Source organism: Cherax quadricarinatus, chromosome 9, assembly GCF_038502225.1.
Source record: "Cherax quadricarinatus isolate ZL_2023a chromosome 9, ASM3850222v1, whole genome shotgun sequence".
Lineage (NCBI taxonomy): Eukaryota > Metazoa > Arthropoda > Malacostraca > Decapoda > Parastacidae > Cherax > Cherax quadricarinatus.
In genome coordinates, this window is record NC_091300.1 from 11044940 (window position 1) to 11061799 (window position 16860).

The 16860-nt window shown below is 39.5% G+C and overlaps 1 protein-coding gene across 12 annotated transcripts in view; it reads left to right on the top strand.

Annotated features, from left to right (window-relative positions):
• LOC128686219 (protein DOP1A) overlaps positions 1 to 16860 on the top strand; it is a 234706-nt gene that overhangs the window by 99350 nt on the left and 118496 nt on the right. For all 12 annotated transcript variants that reach the window (XM_070083219.1, XM_070083220.1, XM_070083218.1 and 9 more), the window contains one exon: positions 1488 to 1677. In XM_070083219.1, coding sequence (XP_069939320.1) covers positions 1488 to 1677 — 190 coding nt within the window. The remainder of the gene's footprint in view (positions 1 to 1487; positions 1678 to 16860) is intronic.

Consider the following 16860-nt stretch of genomic DNA (forward strand, 5'->3'; position numbering starts at 1 on the left):
TGACGATCACCTCCGAATGCGACCAATTATGTAAGTGTATTTATGTAAGTGCGTTTGTACGTGTATGTTTGGGGGTCTGAATTGGACTAATCTACTTCACAATATTCCTTATGGGAACAAATTCGGTCAGTACTGGCACCTGAACATACTTCTGGAGTGAAAAAATATCGTTAACCGGGGGTCCACTGTACTTCTAAACTGTTGTATTCTGGGCACCTCTGCAAAAACAGTGATTATGTTTGAGTGAGGTGAAAGTGTTGAATGATGATGAAAGTACAGTACAATGGACCCCCGGTTAACGAACTTTTTTCATTCCAGTAGTATGTTCAGGTGCCAGTACTGACCGAATTTTTTCCCATAAGGAATATTGTGAAGTAGATTAGTCCATTTCAGACCCCCAAACATACACGTACAAACGCACTTACATAAATACACTTACATAATTGGTCGCATTTGGAGGTGATCGTTAAGCGGGGGTCCACTGTATTTTCTTTTTGGGGATTTTCTTTCTTTTTGGGTCACCCTGCCTTGGTGGGAGATGGCCGACTTGTTAAAAAAAAAAAAATAATAATGTAAGTATATAGACCACCTGGGCTACATACCTACACCTACCTACATAAGTACACGATATTTAATGTTGCCCAGAGCCATATTATTACCATCGACATAACTTGTTCACCGAGTTTAATAATTTATAACAAATACCTTTAAATACCATCATAAACAAAGGGAGAAGTAATGAATAATTCATGCCAAGAATTGTAAACAAAAGCGTTATGCATTAAGGGGAGTGATGTAATGTTTTCCCTCCATTCGGCTACCACACCGCCATAGTATATACAGTAAACATAAAATGTTTATGTGCTATGTAACGTATTTCTTATATAATTTTGAAGAAAATATCATAGATGGATTAGTGAAAATGTCTATATTGATGTAAAATAAGACATTTAATGAGCCCAAGAGTGATTATTATTAGTATTAAGTAATGTTTTCCCTCCACCCGGCAACCACACCTCTATAGCATATAAACAGCATGTTTATATGCTATGTAATGTGTTTCTTATATAATTTTGAAGAAATATCGTAGATGGATTAATGAAAATGTCTATATTGACGTAAAATTAGACATTTAATGTACCCAAAAGCGATTATTACTTAATAGAGAGATGTGCTTATGGAGAATGTAAGCAAACCGGGTGATGTGTGCTGCATTTGAAAGACCGCTTGCCGCATAGAAAGTTTTGGTAATAATTTGAGGTTGCCGTATTAGCAGAACACCGTAAGGCAAAATGCCGAAAAGTGGAGCCCTACTGTATTATGTGTGAGGCAATACCATCAAAGAAAAAATGTAGTGAAATATGTTTCATCTATAGATAAAAGCAGTTCAGAAGATTTTGTTTTTATAAAGTTTTCACTATACATTAAATGTGTGATCATGTATGTATATTACTTTAAAAAAATAATTTTATTATGATTTTCCAAAGGACAGCGCAACTTCTTTCAAGAGTTGCAGAAGGTGTAGGTCAAGCAGAATTCTTTGGATGCCTTTGGGATTGCATATGGGGCAATTCAGGGGTCCGTCTTCCTGCCATCACGCACATCATGGCATGTTACAACAAAAAACTCTCAACAGAAGATCAGCTTTACATCCTTGGTACAAATATTGATGTCACGGTAAGTACAGTATTATCAATTATTGTTTTCTTCTTAATTATTGATCTTCCTATATCCTTCCCAGTTCCCAGATCCTATACAGTGGACCCCCGGTATTTAATGGCATCGGTATTTGATAAATCCAGTATTCGATGCATGTTATCACAAAAATTTCACCTCGGTATCCGATCAGAAACCCGGTATTCGATGCGATTCATACGAGACGTGTCCATGTGTGGCCCGAACTGCCCCGTGTGTGCCAGTGTTTACAAGCCAGCCAGTGTGCGCGCATCTAAGGATACATTCGGTACATTCCATATTATCACTGTTTTTGGTGCTTGTTTCTGCAAAATAAGTCACCATGGGCCCCAAGAAAGCTTCTAGTGCCAACCCTTCGAGAAAAAAGGTGCTAATGACTATTGAAATGAAGAAAGAGATAATTGCAAAGTACGAAAGTGGAGTGTGTGTGTTGGAGCTACTCAGGTTGTATAGTAAACCCCAATCAACCATCTCTACTATAGTGACCAGGAAAACGGCAATCAAGGAAGCTGTTCTTGCAAAAGGTGCAACTGTGATTACGAAACAGCGAATGCAAGTGTTAGAAAATGTTGAGAGACTGTTATTGGTGTGGATAAATGAAAAACAGATAGCAGGAGATAGCATCTCTCAAGCGATCATTTGTGAAAAGGCTAGGCAGTTGCATGACGATTTGGTAAAGGAATTGCCTGCAACTAGTGCTGATGTGAGTGAATTTAAGGCCAGCAAAGGTTGGTTTGAAAGATTTAAGAATCGTAGTGGCATACATAGTGTGATTAGGCATGGTGAGGCTGCCAGATCGGATCAAAAAGCAGCTGAAAAATATGTGAAGGAATTCAAGGATTACATAGACAGTGAAGAATTTAAACCTGAATAAGTGTTTAATTGCGACGAAACAGGCCTGTTTTGGAAGAAAATGCCAAGCAGGACCTACATTACTCAGGAGGAAAAGGCACTCCCAGGACATAAGCCTATGAAAGACAGGCTTACTCTGTTGATGTGTGCCAATGCTAGTGGTGATTGTAAAGTGAAGCCTTTGTTGGTGTATCACTCTGAAACTCCCAGAGTGTTCAGGAAAAACAATGTCCTCAAGGCTAATTTGTGTGTGTTGTGGAGGGCAAACTGTAAGGCATGGGTCACTAGGGACTTTTTCTATGACTGGTTACACCATGCATTTGCCCCCACTGTGTAAAATTACCTAATTGAAAAGAAATTAGACCTTAAGTGCTTCCTGGTATTAGACAATGCCCCTGGTCATCCTACAGACTTGGCAGAGCGACTTTCTGGGGACATGAGCTTCGTTAAGGTCAAGTTTTTGCCTCCTAATACCACTCCTCTCCTGCAGCCCATGGACCAGCAGGTCATTTCCAACTTCAAGAAACTGTACACAAAAGCTGTTTCAAAAGTGCTTTGTAGTGACCACAGAAACTCAACTGACTCTAAAAGAGTTTTGGAAGGATCACTTTAATAGCCTCAATTGTATAAACCTTATAGGTATGGCTTGGGAGGGAGTGACTAAGAGGACCTTGAACTCTGCTTGGAAAAAACTGTGGCCAGAATGTGTAGACAAAAGGGATTTTGAAGGATTTGAGGCTAACCCTGAGAAGCCTATGCCAGTTGAGGAATCCATTGTGGCATTGGGGAAGTCCTTGGGGTTGGAGGTTAGTGGGGAGGATGTGGAAGAGTTGGTGGAGGAGGACAATGAAGAACTAACCACTGATGAGCTGCTAGATCATCTTCAACAGCAAGAGGCCAGACCTGAGGAAACTGCTTCGGAGGAGGGGAGAGAGAAATTGAAGAAGTTGCCTACTTCAAAGATTAAGGAAATGTGTGCAATGTGGCTTAAAGTGCAAACCTTTTTTGATGACAATCACCCTAACACAGCTATTGCAAGCCGTGCTGGTGACTATTACACTGACAATGTTGTGAAACACTTTAGGAATGTCATAAAAGAACGGGAGGTACAGGCCTCTATGGACAGATATGTTGTGCGACAGAAGTCCAGTGACTCTCAAGCTGGTCCTAGTGGCATTAAAAGAAGAAGGGAAGTAACCCCAGAAAAGGACTTGCCACCTCAAGTCCTAATGGAAGGGGATTCCCCTTCTAAACATTAACACCATCCACACTCTTCCCTCCTCCCATCCCATCAATCATCACCAGATCTTCATTAAAGGTAAGTGTCAATTATTCTATTGTTATTATTCTATTATTGTTGCAGCGCTGTATAGCCCTTGTGGTTTAGCACTTCATTTTGATTATAATAATATTGTTATTGTTGTTATTGTAATTATTCTATTGCATTATACTTAATATTTCATGTAGTAAAATTTTTTTTTTTCATACTTTTGGGCGTCTTGCACAGATTATTTTGATTTCCATTATTTCTTATGATGAAAATTGATTTGCTTTTCGATATTTTTGGTATTGTAGGAGGTAGGTTACTGAAAGCAGTGAAGAGTTTTTACGATTCCCCTTCTAAACATTAACACCATCCACACTCTTCCCTCCTCCCATCCCATCAATCATCACCAGATCTTCATTAAAGGTAAGTGTCAATTATTCTATTGTTATTATTCTATTATTGTTGCAGCGCTGTATAGCCCTTGTGGTTTAGCACTTCATTTTGATTATAATAATATTGTTATTGTTGTTATTGTAATTATTCTATTGCATTATATACTTAATATTTCATGTAGTAAAATTTTTTTTTTTCATACTTTTGGGCGTCTTGCACAGATTATTTTGATTTCCATTATTTCTTATGAGGAAAATTGATTTGCTTTTCGATATTTTTGGTATTCGATGAGCTCTCAGGAACGGATTAATATCGAATACCGGGGGTCCACTGTACTAATAAAGTAATATTTCAGAATTTTTTCCTAGATTGACATGAATTTAAAAGGAACCTGAACATAAGAGTTTTTGTATAAAAGTAAATCTTCTAAATTTGTAGCTTTGCAGTTATTGGGTAACTTTGTCAGACATAAATAACCTGGTTCTCTCATAAAATAAAAGAAAGTTTAACAATTATTTTGTATTAAACCTTGAACTATTTATTAAAATTGCTTCATTGGAAATTCAGTCCTCAAAGATAAAGGTAATACTGGTGTGTTGTTTGTTTCTTGATTGCATAAGGAAGGGAAGGAGACAGCATGCTGATATGAGCAGGCGATTTCCCTCCTCCCTTCTTTTCAAATAAACTGTCTCTGTTATAATATGAAAAATGCTGATATTTATTTTATAAAGCAGTATCTTAAAAGTATTGGGTCACCATTCTTTTGATGAGATATTCAGTAAGATCACCACCAAAAACAAGCAGAATCTGCTGGTCATAATTTAGCTTGGCTAGAGAGACAGAAGGGGTATCTTGTACATTTTAAATATTAGGAATAAATTCCAGTTAAGTTTTGGTCCTTACAATCCAGTGACATTAGGATCCATCCCAGAAGCAGTGAAGGTCTGCCCAGTGAGACCCCAGGTGTTAAAGGGCAACATAAGATTCAAATTATGAAGAGACTTTGGAAGGGAGATTGGTAGCCTTTCATTCAGCTTGGAGGGCTTTTGATGATTCACTAGCTGTCTTGATAACTCAAAAGGACCTTAAAGTAATATGTTAAAGATAAACTTCCTCCATTATCACATCTTTTTCCTCCCGGTTCTGCTTTGACACTTTCTCATTTCTCATTTCTGATAGTTTAAGAAATTATTTCGGACAGAGTTTTTAAGAGAGTGGAGACATACTGCAGAGATACTTTCAAGGGTTTGCTCTACCCTAGTTCAACTATGGTGGATCTCTTCAGTTAACATGAACACGATATTTTTATCAGGTCCCCATTCACCAAGAATTTTTAAGATATTTTACCTTTCAATTAGAAAGCGTGAACCACTGGTTTGTGGTTCTGCCTTTGGGGTCTGAATGACTCCTTGGATTCTTACCTGAGGTTGTCATGCATTTGTCCACAGCCTTAGGACTTAGAGCTTGTCAGGATTCCTCTGTTTAGACATGAGAAATTGGAGTGTGTAGAGTGAAGGACGGATGGTTTGGCAGATATTCTGTAAGTAGGAGAGCAACAGGTCACGTGATGTCACCTGGAATTAGCGTGGGGTGTTACTGAGCACCATGGCTTGCTGCAGTGTTTTAGAATCTCAGGTTAAAGTGTTGAAGAAGGTTCTACTTCTTCAGGAGGAAAATAGGAGGCTGAAGCTTTGCCTTGATGGGTTTGAGAGCGAATGTGAGATGGTTGGAGCTGGTAAGGAGAAAATGGTTACTAGCAGTGACGTGGGGAGTGTCAGCCACTTTAAGTGGCAAGTGGTTCACAATTCAGGAAGAAGGAAGATAAGGAAGGTTAATGGAGAAGATGTGAAGGTAGGAAATCGATTCTCCATTCTCCAGGACGAATGTACTTCAGTGGTTAGTGAGGTTAAAGGTAACACTGACTCTCCTGCTAATCAAGGTAAGAATATTCTGATTGTGGGAGATTCTCAGGTAAGATATATGGACCATCCTTTTTGTAACAGAGATAGGAAGGTCAGACAGAGGGTATGCCTCCAGGAGCTGGTGTTGGTGACATAGTCAGCAGGTTGGATAATATTATGGCAGGTAATGGGAACAAGCCCATCATTTGTCTTATTACTGGTGGAAATGACATCGGGAAGGGCAGGAGACAGGAGTTGCTGGATATGTACAGGTCAGCCATAGATGTAGTCAGGTCTAAGGGAGGGATCCCAATCATATGTAGTATCTTGCCTAGAAGTGGAATGGGCAATGAATGGATGTCTAGGGCAATTGGTATAAATTGCTGGCTAGACAGGTACTGCAAGGAACTTGCAATCCCATTCATTGATAACTGGGACAAATTCTATGGCAAACATGATATGTATGCAAGGGATGGGGTTCATCTCTCTGGGGCTGGAGTGGTTACATTAGCCGATTTGATTGAGGGGGTCATTAGTGACTTGTCTAGGACTTTAAACTGATAGATTATAGAGGTATGGGTGTCTGTGGGAAACAGTCAGGCTGCAGTATTAGGGTTGAAAACAGCAGATATTACCAGGATACCTCAGGGAAATGTTTAAAAGACAATATTCAAAACAAAGTTGCTAGTATCGGCAAAGCAATTGTTCAACAAAGAGAGAGAGTTAGTACCTGGAGTTTACCTGGAGAGAGTTCTGGGGGTCAACGCCCCCACGGCCCGGGCTGTGACCAGGCCTCCTGGTGGATCAGAGCCTGATCAACCAGGCTGTTACTGCTGGCTGCACGCAAACCAACGTACGAGCCACAGCCCGGCTGGTCAGGAACCGACTTTAGGTGCTTGTCCAGTGCCAGCTTGAAGACTGCCAGGGGTCTGTTGGTAATCCCCCTTATGTATGCTGGGAGGCAGTTGAACAGTCTCGGGCCCCTGACACTTATTGTATGGTCTCTTAACGTGCTAGTGACACCCCTGCTTTTCATTGGGGGGATGTTGCATCGTCTGCCAAGTCTTTTGCTTTCGTAGTGAGTGATTTTCGCGTGCAAGTTCGGTATTAGTCCCTCTAGGATTTTCCAGGTGTACATAATCATGTATCTCTCCCGCCTGCGTTCCATTGAATACATGTTTAGGAACCTCAAGCGCTCCCAGTAATTGAGGTGTTTTATCTCCGTTATGCTCGCCGTGAAGGTTCTCTGTACATTTTCTAGGTCAGCAATTTCACCTGCCTTGAAAGGTGCTGTTAGTGTGCAGCAATATTCCAGCCTAGATAGAACAAGTGACCTGAAGAGTGTCATCATGGGCTTTGCCTCCCTAGTTTTGAAGGTTCTCATTATCCATCCTGTCATTTTTCTAGCAGATTCGATTGATACAATGTTATGGTCCTTGAAGGTGAGATCCTCCGACATGATCACTCCCAGGTCTTTGACGTTGGTGTTTCGCTCTATTTTGTGGCCAGAATTTGTTTTGTACTCTGATGAAGATTTAATTTCCTCGTGTTTACCATATCTGAGTAATTGAAATTTCTCATCGTTGAACTTCATATTGTTTTCTGCAGCCCACTGAAAGATTTGGTTGATGTCCGCCTGGAGCCTTGCAGTGTCTGCAATGGAAGACACTGTCATGCAGATTCGGGTGTCATCTGCAAAGGAAGACACGGTGCTGTGGCTGACATCCTTGTCTGTGTCAGATATGAGGATGAGGAACAAGATGGGAGCGAGTACTGTGCCTTGTGGAACAGAGCTTTTCACCGTAGCTGCCTCGAACTTTACTCTGTTGACTACTACTCTCTGTGTTCTGTTAGTGAGGAAATTATAGATCCATCGACCGACTTTTCCTGTTATTCCTTTAGCACGCATTTTGTGCGCTATTACGCCATGGTCACACTTGTCGAAGGCTTTTGCAAAGTCTGTATATATTACATCTGCATTCTTTTTGTCTTCTAGTGCATCTAGGACCTTGTCGTAGTGATTCAATAGTTGAGACAGACAGGAGCGACCTGTTCTAAACCCATGTTGCCCTGGGTTGTGTAACTGATGGGTTTCTAGATGGGTGGTGATCTTGCTTCTTAGGACCCTTTCAAAGATTTTCATGATATGGGATGTTAGTGCTATCGGTCTGTAGTTCTTTGCTGTTGCTTTACTGCCCCCTTTGTGGAGTGGGGCTATGTCTGTTGTTTTTAGTAACTGTGGGATGACCCCCGTGTCCATGCTCCCTCTCCATAGGATGGTAAAGGCTCGTGATAGGGGCTTCTTGCATTTCTTGATGAACACGGAGTTCCATGAGTCTGGCCCTGGGGCAGAGTGCATGGGCATGTCATTTATCGCCTGTTCGAAGTCATTTGGCGTCAGGATAACATAGGATTGGCTTGTGTTAACCAAATTCTGTAGCTCATAAAAAATTCATTTTGATCTTCGACTCTCAGTCTGGTTAGCGGCTTGCTAAAAACTGAGTCATATTGGGACTTGAGTAGCTCACTCATTTCCTTGCTGTCATGTGTGTAGGACCCATCTTGTTTAAGTAGGGGCCCAATACTGGACGTTGTTCTCGACTTTGATTTGGCATAGGAGAAGAAATACTTTGGGTTTCTTTCTATTTCATTTATGGCTTTTAGTTCTTCCCGCGATTCCTGACTCCTATAAGATTCCTTTAGCTTAAGTTCGATGCTTGCTATTTCTCTGACCAGTGTCTCCCTATGCATTTCAGATATATTGACCTCTTTTAGCCGCTCAGTTATTCTTTTCCGTCGCCTGTAAAGGGAGCACCTGTCTCTTTCTATTTTACATCTACTCCTTTTTTTTCTTAGAGGAATAAGCCTTGTGCATACATCGAGTGCCACCAAGTTAATCTGTTCTAGGCATAAGTTGGGGTCTGTGTTGCTTAGTATATCTTCCCAGCTTATATCGGTTAGGACTTGGTTTACTTGGTCCCACTTTATGTAGAGGGCAACAGGTGACTAGCTCCCTTAAGGTTTACTGTACAAATAGAAGAAGTCTAAGAAATAAGTTAAATGAGCTAAGATTACTTGCAAGTGCAGGTAATATAGATATTATTGCTATAATTGAGACCTGGTTCAACTTGAAAGATAGGGAAATGCTTTCTGAACACAACATACAGGGTTATAAACTATTCCACATTGATAGGGTCAACAGGAAGGATGGTGGAGTGGCAATGTATGTCAGAGATAATTTAAATAGTTGTGTTAGACAAGATATAAAATTAGAAACATTGGAAACAGAAACTGTTTGGCTACAGTTTCTCGAGGGTTGTGAAAAATTAATTTTGGGTGTCATTTATAGGCCCCCAAACCTTGATAGGGAGTGCAGTAAGCTGCTTTGTGACAAAATTCATATGGCATCTAGATATGAAAATGTTGTGTTAACGGGGGATTTTAACTTTAGACAAATTGATTGGAACAATGTGACAGGAAATCTTGAGTCTAGTGACTTTCTTAATATGGTTCAGGATTGCTTTTTAAAACAGTTTGTGACAGAACCATCTACAGGAAACAGCCAGCTTGACTTGGTTCTTGCCAACAAAGAATCACTAATTAATAATCTTGAGGTTAATGATGAGCTTGGGGAAAGTGATCACAAATCACTTAGTTTCAACATATCATGGAATTACCGAGATAACTGCAATCAAGTCTGTCCCAGACTTTCGCTTGGTCAACTTCATGGGGTGAGAAATTACCTGGGTGGGTTAAATTGGGATGACCTGACTCTGGTTCAGGTAGGTGGTGTTAGTTGCTAATATGACGTTTTTCAGAGCATAGTTATAGCTGCCCAGACAACTTTTGTTCCGAGTAGGGAAATTAGATCTAACAAAAATGATCCCAAATGGATAAACAATAGATTAAAACATCTCACTGGTCAAAAGAGAGGCATATATAGGCATATCAAAAGAGGGGATGGGCAGTTAAGAAATCAGTATATTCAATTAACCCTTTCAGGGTCCGTCCCGTAGATCTACGGCTTTACGTTCAGGGTCCAAACTGTAGATCTACATCATGAGCTCAGCTCACTCTGATAAACTGTGAGTGGCACATTTGGGCCTAGATATGAGAGAATACATGTATGTGATATGTGTGCACCACATAAAACAAATCCTGCAGCACTCTGTGTATAATGAGAGAAAAAAACTGAGACCATGATTTTCGATTAAAACAGCGACTTTGCAATGTTTTTTCGTATGTTTTTTATAGATGTATTTGCGATTTCTTGGTCTCATTTGATAGAATGGAAGACATATTACTGAAATAGAGATGCTTTTGATTGGTTTTAGCACTGGAAATGGCTTGCAACTGAGCTCAAAGTAGCAGAAATGTTAAATTTTTGCCGATGTTCAGGAGTAAACAAACGACCTCACATGTCTAATACACGCCAGCTGGTGGGTCTAATATACATTCACAAATGTGGTGATGATATTTATACAATTATTACAATATTGCATAACAGTAAATCTTCTATTTTTTGGTGTGAATAAACATTCATTATGTGAATAAAAAAATCAAAATGGAATTTATTTGTAAAGCCTCAAAACATAACTAATGAACAGAGGAAATGTTAGTTTAGTGCCAGGAATACCTACATTGTTTATTCTGGACCTTATTTTGAAATTGGAATATTTTGAACTTTGTGTTAAATTGGCCAAATTACCAACTTCCGATCACTTTATTTTGTAGTTGAAACAGTTGACTGGGCGATTTATTGTGCTCAATCGATAGAATAGAAGTAATACTAGTGAAATAGATAAGAATTTGGTCAACTGGAATAATGTAATTGGCCTAAAATGGGAGTCAAAGTCGGCAAAATCGCTGATTCGTAAATATCGCTGACACATCAAAATTCGCGAGAGCATAATTTTGTCAATTTTCCATCAAATTTCATACTTTTTGTTTTATTACCTTCATAAAAAGATTCTCTACCATTTCATAAGAAAAAATAACCAATTTTTTTTTTTGAAAATTCTTGGACACTGGGGCACCACTTCAGATTTTGGCCTTAGACCCTGAAGGGGTTAAAGAGAGAGAAAAAAAAAAAAAAAGGAATAAGAAAAGCAAAAAGGGATTATGAGGCTAAAGTCGTAAGGGATTCGAAGACTAAACTCAAAAGGGCTCTGTCAGGTATACAGAAGTAAGATTAGGGGTAAGATAGGCCCACTTAAGAGTAACTTAGGTCAGATCACTGACAGTGATAAGGAAATGTGTGAACTTTTCAACACTTCCTCTCAGTTTTTACTCAGGAAGATACTAGCGAAATTCCAGAAATAATAAATACAGTGGAACCTCTACTTGCGAGTGCATCCACGTGTGAGTTTTTCCAAATACGAGCAGTCGATGGGTTGATTTTTTGTTTCCATACACAAGCAAAATTTCCATTAGCAAGCAGATCTCAAGGCAGGTTCCTTGATGCTGGTGAGGAGCTCTTGCTCTTGATCTAGGGAATTGTTAGGGAATTGTATCTCATTTGTTTGTTGGACTATCTTATTGAAACTTCGGCAATATATGATGGAAAGATGCTTCTTAACGTACGCCAAAAATGAAAGAAATGTAAGCATAAATAATGGAGTTCACTTCTCAGCAATTAGCCACCCCTTAGCGTCATTTTCGTATGGTTTTTATGGTTGTATTCTCATTTTTTTTGGTCTCATTTGATAGAATGGAAGATATATTACAGAAATAGATATGATTTTGATTGCTTTCATGACAGAAAGTACCTTAAAATTGAGCTCAACACAGGAGAAATGTTCGATTGTTTTGGCTATGTTCAAGAGTAATCAACTGTCCATTGCAGTATGCAGTCATGAATGGGTTGACATTATTTATACAATTATTGCAATATGGCATAACAGTAAATCTTATATTTTTTGTGAATAAAAATTACAAATTATTTTTATTGTAATAATAATAATAATAATAATAATAATAATAATAATAATAATAATAATATGTATAATAATAATAGTACGTATAATAATATAATACAATAAGAATAATAATATAATACAATAATAATAATAATAATAGTAGTAGGTTGGTAGACAGCAACCACCCAGGGAAGTACTACCGTCCTGCCAGATGACTGTAAAACAAAAACCTGTAACTGTTCTGCATGATGGTAGGATTGCTGGTTTCTTTTTCTGTCTCATAAACACGCTAAGATAACAGGGATATCTTGCTACTCCTACTTACACTTTGGTCACACTTCACAGACACGCACATGCATATATATATATACATACATCTAGGTTTTTCTCCTTTTTCTAAATAGCTCTTGTTCTTTTTTATTTCTTCTATTGTCCATGGGGAAGTGGAAAAGAATCTTTCCTCCGTAAGCCATGCGTGTCGTATGAGGCGACTAAAATGCCGGGAGCAATGGGCTAGTAACCCCTTCTCCTGTATACAATTACTAAAAAAGAGAAGAAGAAAAACTTTATAAAACTGGGTTGCTTAAATGTGCGTGGATGTAGTGCGGATGACAAGAAACAGATGATTGCTGATGTTATGAATGAAAAGAAGTTGGATGTCCTGGCCCTAAGCGAAACAAAGCTGAAGGGGGTAGGAGAGTTTCAGTGGGGGGAAATAAATGGGATTAAATCTGGAGTATCTGAGAGAGTTAGAGCAAAGGAAGGGGTAGCAGTAATGTTAAATGATCAGTTATGGAAGGAGAAAAGAGAATATGAATGTGTAAATTCAAGAATTATGTGGATTAAAGTAAAGGTTGGATGCGAGAAGTGGGTCATAATAAGCGTGTATGCACCTGGAGAAGAGAGGAATGCAGAGGAGAGAGAGAGATTTTGGGAGATGTTAAGTGAATGTATAGGAGCCTTTGAACCAAGTGAGAGAGTAATTGTGGTAGGGGACTTGAATGCTAAAGTAGGAGAAACTTTTAGAGAGGGTGTGGTAGGTAAGTTTGGGGTGCCAGGTGTAAATGATAATGGGAGCCCTTTGATTGAACTTTGTATAGAAAGGGGTTTAGTTATAGGTAATACATATTTTAAGAAAAAGAGGATAAATAAGTATACACGATATGATGTAGGGCGAAATGACAGTAGTTTGTTGGATTATGTATTGGTAGATAAAAGACTGTTGAGTAGACTTCAGGATGTACATGTTTATAGAGGGGCCACAGATATATCAGATCACTTTCTAGTTGTAGCTACACTGAGAGTAAAAGGTAGATGGGATACAAGGAGAATAGAAGCATCAGGGAAGAGAGAGGTGAAGGTTTATAAACTAAAAGAGGAGGCAGTTAGGGTAAGATATAAACAGCTATTGGAGGATAGATGGGCTAATGAGAGCATAGGCAATGGGGTCGAAGAGGTATGGGGTAGGTTTAAAAATGTAGTGTTAGAGTGTTCAGCAGAAGTTTGTGGTTACAGGAAAGTGGGTGCAGGAGGGAAGAGGAGCGATTGGTGGAATGATGATGTAAAGAGAGTAGTAAGGGAGAAAAAGTTAGCATATGAGAAGTTTTTACAAAGTAGAAGTGATGCAAGGAGGGAAGAGTATATGGAGAAAAAGAGAGAAGTTAAGAGAGTGGTGAAGCAATGTAAAAAGAGAGCAAATGAGAGAGTGGGTGAGATGTTATCAACAAATTTTGTTGAAAATAAGAAAAAGTTTTGGAGTGAGATTAATAAGTTAAGAAAGCCTAGAGAACAAATGGATTTGTCAGTTAAAAATAGGAGAGGAGAGTTATTAAATGGAGAGTTAGAGGTATTGGGAAGATGGAAGGAATATTTTGAGGAATTGTTAAATGTTGATGAAGATAGGGAAGCTGTGATTTCGTGTATAGGGCAAGGAGGAATAACATCTTGTAGGAGTGAGGAAGAGCCAGTTGTGAGTGTGGGGGAAGTTCGTGAGGCAGTAGGTAAAATGAAAGGGGGTAAGGCAGCCGGGATTGATGGGATAAAGATAGAAATGTTAAAAGCAGGTGGGGATATAGTTTTGGAGTGGTTGGTGCAATTATTTAATAAATGTATGGAAGAGGGTAAGGTACCTAGGGATTGGCAGAGAGCATGCATAGTTCCTTTGTATAAAGGCAAAGGGGATAAAAGAGAGTGCAAAAATTATAGGGGGATAAGTCTGTTGAGTGTACCTGGTAAAGTGTATGGTAGAGTTATAATTGAAAGAATTAAGAGTAAGATGGAGAATAGGATAGCAGATGAACAAGGAGGCTTTAGGAAAGGTAGGGGGTGTGTGGACCAGGTGTTTACAGTGAAACATATAAGTGAACAGTATTTAGATAAGGCTAAAGAGGTCTTTGTGGCATTTATGGATTTGGAAAAGGCGTATGACAGGGTGGATAGGGGGGCAATGTGGCAGATGTTGCAAGTGTATGGTGTAGGAGGTAGGTTACTGAAAGCAGTGAAGAGTTTTTACGAGGATAGTGAGGCTCAAGTTAGAGTATGTAGGAAAGAGGGAAATTTTTTCCCAGTAAAAGTAGGCCTTAGACAAGGATGTGTGATGTCACCGTGGTTGTTTAATATATTTATAGATGGGGTTGTAAGAGAAGTAAATGCGAGGGTCTTGGCAAGAGGCGTGGAGTTAAAAGATAAAGAATCACACACAAAGTGGGAGTTGTCACAGCTGCTCTTTGCTGATGACACTGTGCTCTTGGGAGATTCTGAAGAGAAGTTGCAGAGATTGGTGGATGAATTTGGTAGGGTGTGCAAAAGAAGAAAATTAAAGGTGAATACAGGAAAGAGTAAGGTTATGAGGATAACAAAAAGATTAGGTGATGAAAGATTGAATATCAGATTGGAGGGAGAGAGTATGGAGGAGGTGAACGTATTCAGATATTTGGGAGTGGACGTGTCAGCGGATGGGTCTATGAAAGATGAGGTGAATCATAGAATTGATGAGGGAAAAAGAGTGAGTGGTGCACTTAGGAGTCTGTGGAGACAAAGAACTTTGTCCTTGGAGGCAAAGAGGGGAATGTATGAGAGTATAGTTTTACCAACGCTCTTATATGGGTGTGAAGCGTGGGTGATGAATGTTGCAGCGAGGAGAAGGCTGGAGGCAGTGGAGATGTCATGTCTGAGGGCAATGTGTGGTGTGAATATAATGCAGAGAATTCGTAGTTTGGAAGTTAGGAGGAGGTGCGGGATTACCAAAACTGTTGTCCAGAGGGCTGAGGAAGGGTTGTTGAGGTGGTTCGGACATGTAGAGAGAATGGAGCGAAACAGAATGACTTCAAGAGTGTATCAGTCTGTAGTGGAAGGAAGGCGGGGTAGGGGTCGGCCTAGGAAGGGTTGGAGGGAGGGGGTAAAGGACGTTTTGTGTGCGAGGGGCTTGGACTTCCAGCAGGCATGCTTGAGCGTGTTTGATAGGAGTGAATGGAGACAAATGGTTTTTAATACTTGACGTGCTGTTGGAGTGTGAGCAAAGTAACATTTATGAAGGGATTCAGGGAAACCGGCAGGCCGGACTTGAGTCCTGGAGATGGGAAGTACAGTGCCTGCACTCTGAAGGAGGGGTGTTAATGTTGCAGTTTAAAAACTGTAGTGTAAAGCACCCTTCTGGCAAGACAGTGATGGAGTGAATGATGGTGAAAGTTTTTCTTTTTCGGGCCACCCTGCCTTGGTGGGAATCGGCCGGTGTGATAATAAAAAAAATATAAAATAATAATACATCTAATAATAATACATATATAATAATAATGTACTATATAATAATAATTATAATAATAGAGTGGATAGGGGAGCAATGTGGCAGATGTTGCAAGTATATGGAATAGGTGGTAAGTTACTAAATGCTGTAAAGCGTTTTTATGGGACAGTGAGGCTCAGATTAGGGTGTGTAGAAGAGAGGGAGACTAATTCCCAGTAAAAGTAGGTCTTAGACAGGGATGTGTAATGCCACCATGGTTGTTTAATATATTTATAGATGGGGTTGTAAAAGAAGTAAATGCTAGGGTGTTCGGGAGAGGGGTGAGATTAAATTATGGGGAATCAAATAGAAAATGGGAAGTGACACAGTTACTTTTTGCTGATGATACTGTGCTTATGGGTGATTCTAAAGAAAAATTGCAGAGGTTAGTGGACGAATTTGGGAGTGTGTGTAAGGTAGAAATTTGAAAGTGAACATAGAAAAGAGTAAGGTGATGAAGGTATCAAATGATTTAGATAAAGAAAAATTGGATATCAAATTGGGGAGGAGGAGTATGGAAGAAGTGAATGTTTTCAGGTATTTGGGAGTTGACGTATCGGTGGATGGATTTATGAAGGATGAGGTTAATCATAGAATTGATGAGGGAAAAAAGGTGAGTGGTGCATTGAGGTATATGTGGAGACAAAGGTAGTTATCTATGGAGGCAAAGAAGGGAATGTATGAAAGTATAGTGGTACCAACACTCTTATATGGGTGTGAAGCCTGGGTTGTAAATGCAGCAGTGAGGAGGCGGTTGGAGGCAGTGGAGATGTCCTGTCTAAGGGCAACGTGGTGAACATAGAAAAGAGTAAGGTGATGAAGGTATCAAATGATTTAGATAAAGAAAAATTGGATATCAATATACATAAACGACATAGATGAGGGCATAAAGAGCGACATCAGCAAGTTTGCCGATGACACCAAAATAGGCCGTTGAATTCATTCTGACGAGGAGATTAGAGCACTCCAGGAAGATTTGAGTAGACTGATGCAGTGGTCGGAGAGGTGGCAGATGCAGTTTAATATAGACAAATGCAAAGTTCTAAATGTTGG